Below are 9,730 nucleotides of genomic sequence, written 5' to 3'. Positions count from 1 at the left end.
TTTTTCAAAATCAAGAGATATCAATATCTTTTCTCAGTCGTCATGGTATTCTACAGCATCTAATAATATCTAGCAAATTTGACTATTTTCATATCTTCCGCAACCTGTAATTTTATTTATGATTTTATTTTTTAGGTTTTTTCTAGTGCAATTTTAACCTAAAAATCAGGGGTTAAATTAAAAATCATGGTAAAATTACAATTTATTTGTTTTTAATTTTAAATAGTCCCAAATAAGGTGAGTGAGCGAGAGTTGTACGGCAAAAACCCGCGCCCTTCCTCCCGCTGACCCTCTCGGCCCGTCCTCCTGGCCTCTCTCTCGGCCTCTGTGCCTCCGGCCTCCTCTCTGTTCGACGCCTACGAGGTCGCGCTCGCACCGTCCTCTCCGCCACTCTCTGGACTCTCACCTTACTCAGTTACTCACAGCGAGGCTCGAGTTCGGGGGCTCTCCTCTCCTTCACTCGGACGCAACGCTTGACGGACGACGGTCCTCAGCTCGTCGCCCCTTCCCCCTGTTTCCGATGCCACACAACTTTGACACTTGAATCTCGGTTCTTCTGCTTTCATTCTGATGTAATGAGTTTTTCTACGCCCCTTTTACTTTTATTTAATATACACCTCATGATTACCTGATTCCCTCTGATCGCGAAGCTTTATTAGCTTACTGGTAAACCTAATGTTGACAGTGTTTTTGCAGAATACAGCCCCCTGCTTCTGATTATTAGCTCTCATTCTGCTTTTAATATTACAAGTCCAATTTTGTCACTTTTCTTTCTTCCTTTATTTCATCTAATTACTTTTTTTACCTTTTCTGTGTATTTTTTGTGTCTTTGTAGTTTATGTTTATTGAATGTATTTGAGATTAAGCGGAAAAGAAGAGTATTTTGAGATCGTTATACCCAATAGTGTCCAAGAAAATGTGTGTGGGGACAATAGCAATGTTGCATACGATATGTTTTTTTCCTTTCAGTTAGAATTTCACGGTGAGCATTGTGCTCCAATTGTTGAATGGAAATCTGAATAAAAAAGTCATGTTATAATGTGTGCTCGTATTAGCGTCTTATGCAATACTACTTGATATCAATAATTAATTGATGTCCCTTTGCTGACTTCTGTGACTTCAGTGGTTGTTGGCCTGATTTCTGACTCCAAACAAAAAAACCAGAGAGAATGGCAAAGAAGAAGAATCCCCGGGTTTATATGAATGTCTCTGTAGATAAGGTGTACGTTGGAAGGATGATTTTTGAGGTACTGGTTTTCTTTCCAATACTTTTGAATTACAATAATTATTGTGATACATGATGAAGTTTTTTGTTTTTGTGGATTTTGCAACCTAATGAATTCTTTCGTTCGTTCAGCTGTTCGAAGATGTTGCCCCTGCAACTGCAGAAAATTTTCGTGTTTTATGTACTGGTAATAATTTGATGGTTTTTACCCTTAGTATAACTGAGTAACTGACTAATTGAAGGAGCTCTTGGACATGCTAATGCATTTAGATTTTATGACTTATGGTACATGTTCCCCATTTCTCACCTAGTTTTCCTCTGTTTAGGTGAGAAGGGAATTGGGCCAAAAACAGGTTTGCCCCTACATTACAAGGGTTCTTTCTTCTATCGGTTTCGGAGGGATATCTCCTATGTGAAGTTATATCTTTTACTCTTTTTACCTCTAAGATCATTCTCTTGTATTGTAGAGCTACCCATCATGTTGTGGTTGAAGTTGATCATGGCTCTGTAGTGACTCCTTCTTTAGTCTATTATCCTTGTTTATGGTGTAGGATACATGGTTGATGATCATGAGTGCTTTTCTTGAGAAGTAGTTTTAAGCTTGTACTTGCTAAGTTATCCATCTTATAATGCTAATAAGTTCCATAATGTCCAAAGCTGTTTTTATGCATTGTGGTATCTTTAACTTTATAATTATAGCTGGTTTTCATTTCGCAGGGTGGGGATTTGGGCGGTCGGAATGGTATGTTTTTCAAGATTGTAGTTTGATACAATACATTTAGTCACTTTCACGTTTTTGAAGTTGTCCATATCATGTTTTTGGTCATACCATCTTGTGTAGTTGTTACTATTATTAATTAAATAAAAACATATTCATTCTTTTTATCATGCCTTCCATGAGTTATGATGTGAATCTGTGTATATATAAGTCATTTAATAGGTCTTTGTTGTATTCAGTTGATCCTTTTCCCTTCTTTTCTTTCCTTTTCTTCACTATTTGAAGCTTAATCCAGTTAGGTAATACTTTGTGGACTATGTTTGGAGTTGAATATTTAGAGTGAGTTTTTCATCGTTTGCACTAATTTCAAGTATAAGTTTGTGGTCCAATGCTCAATTTTCTATAAATTTCAATTTTTTCTCCCTTTATGTATTTTCTATTTGTACACCTCATGCATCTCATTTTTTTAAAAATATTTTTGCAGGTACTTGTGGGGAAAGCATCTATGGTGTAAATTTCCCGAGTGAGAATGCCAATAATATCCATTTAAGTTCTTACTACATAGAATGCAATAATTTAAAATATTTTCTTCTCAAAGACAGCTCAAAATGTCTGGGTATATATTTTGGTAAACAGGATATTTACATTGTTCTTGTGATTTATTTAATTATTTCAGATGAGATGCCTATACTTAAACATGATGAACGAGGACTTCTTACCATGAACATTGCTGATCGTTATGGAATTGGGTCACATTTTGTAATCACACTGAAACCAGATTCGGGTCTTGACAGGTTTGTTTATATGTTTAGCATTATGTTCTATCTTGTTTTTCCCTTTCTAATGGGTGGCTGGGGTGTGAATACAGATTGCCTGGTCTTCAAATATTTCATATGTAGAAGTATATAATTTACCAATCCTATTATGTGAAATCTTTGTATAGGTTTCATGTGGTTTTTGGAAAGATTATTCGGGGATTCAAAACATTGGATAAGATTACAGAGGCGCCTGTGGGTGAGGGGGCAACAGTTCAAGTCTCAGATTGTGGTGAATATGCTAGAATTGGTATGTGGGTGATAAGTGCAATTTTTTATTTATATAGGTTTAGATTTTGAATTTATTATATTAAAACTATAATCTGTAATTTGTAAATATTTTACACTTATTTATATTATTTTAATTACTTTTCTCTTTAAATTTAATTCTTATTATAGGAAGTGATTCTATGAAACTACTCCCTCTCTTTTATTTTGCAGGAGAAAAAAGAAAAAAAAAAGAAAAGGAAGAAAAAAAGAGAAGGGAAAAGAAGAAAAGGAACAAAAGAAGTGAGAAATAAATGATAAGCTTTTGGCATATTCCATGTCAAATATTGCAGCTCCTGCTTCACAGTGCATATGTTGTATAGTTATTGCTATGATAAGTTTTGCATGGTGAACCACATTTGTTTTATCATTCTACTTATTTGATGATTCTTGGTTAGGGAAAAAAATATGGATTGCAAAAATAGCAACCTATTATATGATGATTCTTATAATTTAAAAAAAAAAAAATTGGCCAAAACATTTTGGTCAAATCTAGGATTCATCACTTCAACTGAGCCTTGATGACAGAGATATCTGAAAGACGTGGTGGTAGAGGCTGAGTGATTCTGCTGTTTTTCGATTTTGTTTCTGTCAGTTGTTTTGCGTTTCTCATAGTTTCTTTATGCTTCGTTTGGTATGCTGGAATTGGTGGGTTAGAATTGAAATTGGAATGGAAATCTGGACTAGAAATGGAATAGGAATTGAAATTCATGTTACATGATTGTTTGGTATGTCATATCTAAATTACGCATTGGAGTTGATTTCAATCAGTAATGGCTGAATTGAATTCCATAGGCCGACGCATGGAATTTCTAAAAATTCCATAGAATTCTATCTTTTTTGTTTCTTTTTTAAAAGTTATGGGGTATTTTAGTATTTAGACATTTAAGAATATATTTTAATTAAAAATTATGAGTATTACGTGTTTTAAAATCTCATTTTCATATCCATATTCATTTCTATTTCCATTAAAATCAATTCCATCATACCAAATGGGCCTTGGTTGTTGTAGTTTTGTTGTTTGTTATGAACTTGAGGTTTTAGTAATTTATACCCTGGACTCATTAATTAAGCGAGAAATCCTATTTCATTTCATATTATTTTTTAATTTTAGTAACGCCAAAATAATAAAACTGGGATATGAAAATAATAAGTGAAATGAACAGATGAGCGCACCAGAACTTGTGTTGCCGCCAGCACCAGAACAGCCTAAGAACAGTCCCAACATATTAAACAAAATCACATAGTTATAAGTGAAATATTTAATTATTATCAGCTGCATTATTCTGTTTAATTTCACGCTTTAATTAGAAGCATGATCTGAAAACCCGGGACCTGGGTAAGCTTTATCATCCTAGACCCTACCTGCGGCAGAATTCCTTTTCCCACGCCATTTGAGATTAGTTCAGGTAGATCTTCCCTTTTTTTGTGCTTGAACCGGATGCCGGATGATATGAATTTTTATGATTCATGAATAGTAATTATCACGAGAGATCAAATCAAGTGAAAAAGTATTTTAGAATGTTTTAAATTTCTCTTCATGAAAAAACGAATTATATAATTTTTTTTTCCAGAAAAATATTTTATCAATTGAAATACATTACTTTTATGGTGGAGCTAATGCTTTATCCTTCAATAAAGCTTCTGCAGCTCTTCTTCCTGAGACCAAAGCACCATCGAACGTGGCTGAGATCACATAATCCCCACAGATATATAAACCCGACCTGATTCTCTGATCCTTCTTTAAATTCGTGGGAGGCCTTTGATTGGGCTGAGCAAACCCGACCCTGTAAGTTCTCAAGTGCTCCCATGCCCGAACCGTTTTCTCCCCAAACCAACTCGAAAGTTCTTCCACAACTTGAGCCGCTAAGTCTTCATCAGACACGTCCTCATACGACCCGATTAGTGTTACGGATATCAAAGCCTTGTCGGGCGGGCCGTATGATGGAGCCACATTGGTTGCGAAAAACATGTTATTCACTATTCCTTTACCCGACCCATTCAGGAACAGAACCGGATCTTTAACCGGGATTTGATCTCGGTCTGCTTTGAAATACAAACAAGCAGTGCTCCGAACCGGGGTCTTCGGAGCCGGACCGCCCCTTCCCGCCAACAACTTGACAGCTTCCGGTTCTTCAACCGCCAGAATCACTCCTAGCTCACTCCTCACAACTTCTCCGTTCTGTAATGTTACAGACGGCGATTCGGATTCATCAAGATTGATTGAAGTTACTTTCGAGTTGAACAAGATTGAACCGGAAGGCAACCTGGAAGCAAGTTGTTCTGGAATGGCCGATATGCCCTTGGCCGGAATAGTATTGTCGCCGAGAGCAAGACACTTGAAGATGAAATTAAACAACCTGGAAGTCGTTTCGAGCTCTCTGTCGAAAAAGATTCCGCCGAAAAATGGCCGGAAAAATCTCCCGATGACGGAATCAGAGAACCCTATCTGCTTTAACAAATCAATCGTGGTTGATTCATCAGCACTCAAAATCTCTTCATCGGATTTGGTCAATACCTGGACTCTCGTGGCGCCGATGAGTAATTTGTCGACGACTGAACCGATAGGATTCGCTAGGGATCTGGCGGAGTCCCAGAAATGGCGAAGAGGGTCCGCAACGGTGTGGAATTCGCCATTGTAGAAAATCCGAGCTCCTGAATAGAACCTCTGGAGGTCGAGGCTTTCATAATTGAGAATCTTTCGGGCTTCAGGATAAGCAGTGATGAAGATTTGGAATCCGCGGTCGAGAAGAAAGCCATCAACGGAATCAGTACGGACGCGACCGCCGACGGCGTCAGAAGCATCGAGGAGGAGGAAGGGAATGCTGTGAGAGTTGAGGTGGGTGGCGGCAGCTAAGCCGGCGAGACCGGCTCCGATGACGATGACACCAGTTTTGGGAAGGGAAGGGCTTTGAAGAGGAAGGGTTGTGGTGGGGGAAAGCTGTGAGGAGGATTGGAGATTGAATCTGAAACGTCTCTGGGTGGAGGAAGAACAGATGCAGGAAGGATGAGAGCAGGGGAAGGAGACGGTGATAGCCATTGGATAAGGTTTTGGGAAAGAATTGGGACGTGGCTTTTGGGCCTTTGGAGCGGTGACTGGTGGTAACGCCCGGCGGTGGCATTTTTTTTTTCACATAAAAAAATTGAAAATTCGGATTAGGATTCGCATCCTCTTAAAACCTTTTTAATAAAATAGACGTGTACTCCTTTAAATTTATATTAAGTTTTATTTAATTTTTTAAACTTAATATTGTTAACCTCATTAATAGAAAACACTGATTCAACAACTGACTCAATGATTTTAAAATTATGTGTAAGTATTTAAATGTTGACTTATTAATTTTTCATTTAAAATATTTAAATTAAAAATATTCAAAATAAAAACTTACTTTTATCAAATTTTTTTTTTAAATTTAATAATTATGAAATAAATAATTTTCTTTCCTTACTTTTTATCATTGAAAAATTATCTAATTAATCTTTAAAATTTATATTAAAAAAATTTCAAAAATCATAATTATCAGTATTATTATTAACTTTTATACTAGATCCAATATTATTCTTAATTTCATGAAAATTCAAGGGTAAATCGTATAGAACATGTTAGAAAATTTACCCATATGAAATAACTATATTTGACGGCACCTTTAATTAAATTTTATTTTAAATATTTTTTAATTTACATATTTCAAATTAAAAATTAATATGTTGGCATTCAAATACTGAGTTATTATTTGAAATCCCTGAGTGAGTATTTTCCATTAATAACGTTAATGATGTTAACTTTAAAGAATTAAAAATATGCTTTTTTAAATTTAAACCAAATTTGAGTTAAAGTTAAAAAAACTAAAAATATAGGGTTAAGGTGCGCTCAGCACCCCGAACTATTTTCCCAGGTGCACCCAGTGTCCTAAAGTAATTTTCGATGCATCCAGTGTCCCAAACTAATTAAAACGGTGTATCCAGTGTCCCAAACTAATTAAAACGGTGCATCCATATCCCGGACTAACAGAAAAGTTAAGTTTGACCGTTATTTGTTGACTCAGCAGAAGGTTGACTGACGTGGCGGACACGTAGGCATCTGATGTGTATAATTTTGACGGGCCAAGGTGCGTCCAGCACCCCGAACTATTTTTTTAGGTGCGCCCAGCACCCCAAACTATTTTTCCAGGTGCACCCAGTGCCCTAAAGTAATTTTTTATGTATCCAGTGTCCCAAACTAATTAAAACGGTGTGTCCACATTCCAGGCTAACAGAAAAGTCTCGTTTGACCGTTACCTTACTGACTCAGCTGAAGATTGACTGAAAAATCCTACATGGCGAATACACAGGCGTCTAATGTGTATTATTTTGACTGAAAATTCAATTTATTTCCTCCTCTTCTAACATTTATCTTCTGCCAGTTTTAAAACTTAAAAAAAAGAAAGACCACCGATCCACCCTCTTAAGTCTTGGTAGATGTACCACCCATTCAATCCCATCCTTGTCTTTAAGATTTTATCCCCTTTCTTCCACCACACACTTCCATCTCCGTCTCTATCAACTCCTCATTCGACTCGCGTTTGTTTTCCTCCTCCTAGAACACAGTGAACTTTTCCCTGGTCACTTCGTTGACATCGTCGTCGCCATCCGAAAAAACACCCGTTGCTACCAGGCTCGTCTTGGGAGCTTTAGTCAAAATAATACACATCAGACATTTGTGTGTCCGCCATGTAGGATTTTCTTGTCAATCTTCAGCTAAGTCAGTAAGGTAATGGTCAAACGAGACTTTTCTGTTAGCCTGGGATGTGGACGTACTATTTTAATTAGTTTAGGAGACTGGATACATAAAAAAATTACTTTAGGACACTGGACGCACCTGGAAAAATAGTTCGGGGTGCTGGGCGCACCTAAAAAAATAGTTCGGGATGCTGGGCGCACCTAAAAAAATAGTTCGGGATGCTGGGCGCACCTTGGCCCGTTAAAATAATACACATCAGATGCCTACGTGTCCGCCACGTCAGTCAACCTTTTGCTGAGTCAGCAAATAACGGTCAAACTCAACTTTTCTGTTAGTCCGGGATATGGATGCACCGTTTTAATTAGTTTGGGACACTAGATGCACCGAAAATTACTTTAGGACACTGGGTGCACCTGGGAAGATAGTTCGGGGTGCTGGGCGCACCTTAACCCTAAAGTTAATGATGTTAACTTTAAAGAATTAAAAATATGCTTTTTTAAATTTAAACCAAAATTGAGTTAAAATTAAAAAAACTAAAAATATATTTTAACTATTTTTTGTTTTTTTGTTCTCAATCATTTCTTCACCTTAGATCGTATTTGCGTCATGTCGTTAGTATAAAGTCTATTATCAGGGTCTCCACTTAGCATGGCTGCAGATGCAGGCTATGTATTTTTCAGGTCTTAAATATAAGACTCATTTTATAGTATAAATTATACTATAAAATAGACTTTATATTTAAGACTGAAAAAGTACTTTATATTCAACTTTTTCATGATTTTAAGTTTTGTCTTAACCTGATGATCTCAGAAGGCAGAAGAGTGGCAAGTTGTTCATTCACGAATCAACAATAATTTTTATGCATTGTAAAGAAATACTGCCTGCGGTCCTTGTTTGTATATAAATGAGATCTTATAATCTGAATATAATAAAATGTTTTAATCTCATAAAGCTGCTGAATTTATTAAGATCTATAGTAGAAGATCAAGGAAGAAAAAGGGAATAAAAGAGACCGCTAGTACCGCTTCAGAGGATTATTCCATTGGTCCTGGTTGTGAGAAAAACCTATTCATAACTCGATGATGAACATGTCCCGAATTCATAAAATGAATTTACAAGCTTTGAACCAACCAGATTCACTGGCTGCATTCTTGAAATCCATCCCAAGATGTAAAATCAAGTCTCCACCATGAACCCCCTCTTCTGGAAGATAAAAAAATATCGGGCTTGTTTGTTTTTGTTTTTTTATTTTTTGCTCTCAAAACAATTTTATAAATTATTTTTTAGAATGAGTTTTGAAAAAAAAAAGTTTTGGATGATTATTCTGAAAAAATACATCAGAAAATGAACACATTGAGATAGGAGAGTGAAGTTTCGATGATAACTTTAGTACTCAAATAGGAAGAAAGTAATCGACCAGAGAAGAAATGATTTTTCAATTGTTTTTAAAAAAGAAGAAATTGGAAAAAGTAAAAACAAGCAAACATCTAAAAAATTATTTTAGTTTTTTAGTTTTTAAAAACACCTAATTAGAAACAAATTAACAAACAAGTTTTTTTCTTTTTTGTTATTTCTGATGTTCTCAAAACTCATTCTATATAATCAGCTATTGATTATTTTTATTTTCAAAATTCCAGTAACTACTTTAATTTTGGTATTGACTACTTTCGTTACTCTAGGCAGACTTGGCCAACTAATCAGTATAACAGTTATCTTAAGCCAAATTTTTTTACATCCACTCAGTCATAATTATGCAACATTTATTTTTAATAAAAATAATATTATAGATTTTTGAATCACATAATTGAAAAATTAAGTACAAAGATCGAAATGCTCCCGCGAGACCTTGTCAGTTGTCACATGCATCGCCTGAAATGCTAGCGTTGCTATTACTAGAAAAGGGACGAATTCCAAGACAATATTTGAACCTTCAGCAGAAAGATTAGAACAACAGTTATCATGTAACAAATGAAGCAGCTTCAGTA

At 35.8% G+C, this 9,730-nt stretch overlaps 2 protein-coding genes across 2 annotated transcripts; one reads left to right on the top strand and one right to left on the bottom strand.

The window, feature by feature from the left end:
* Positions 1-1,952: 1,952 nt before the first annotated feature.
* LOC114756109 (peptidyl-prolyl cis-trans isomerase CYP95-like) lies at positions 1,953-3,723 on the top strand. The gene is made up of 5 exons (XM_028945026.1): positions 1,953-1,967; positions 2,428-2,466; positions 2,620-2,737; positions 2,887-3,012; positions 3,621-3,723. Exons 3-5 carry the CDS (start codon positions 2,625-2,627, stop codon positions 3,721-3,723), a joined length of 342 nt encoding a protein of 113 aa, XP_028800859.1. The 5' UTR covers positions 1,953-1,967; positions 2,428-2,466; positions 2,620-2,624.
* A 478-nt stretch (positions 3,724-4,201) lies between these two features.
* On the bottom strand, positions 4,202-6,168 carry LOC114756099 (15-cis-phytoene desaturase, chloroplastic/chromoplastic-like). The gene is made up of 2 exons (XM_028945019.1): positions 4,630-6,168; positions 4,202-4,247 (listed from the first exon to the last, which is right to left on the bottom strand). The coding sequence occupies exon 1, from the start codon at positions 6,063-6,065 to the stop codon at positions 4,632-4,634; it is 1,434 nt and encodes a 477-aa protein (XP_028800852.1). The 5' UTR covers positions 6,066-6,168; the 3' UTR covers positions 4,202-4,247; positions 4,630-4,631.
* Between the last annotated feature and the right edge of the window lie 3,562 nt (positions 6,169-9,730).

Source organism: Neltuma alba, unplaced genomic scaffold (genome assembly GCF_004799145.2).
Source record: "Neltuma alba isolate B1F8T4 unplaced genomic scaffold, ASM479914v2 tig00010372_pilon, whole genome shotgun sequence".
Taxonomy (NCBI): Eukaryota; Viridiplantae; Streptophyta; class Magnoliopsida; order Fabales; family Fabaceae; genus Neltuma; species Neltuma alba.
Note: the sequence above shows the minus strand (reverse complement) of the source record. Positions and strands in the feature narration are given on the sequence as shown.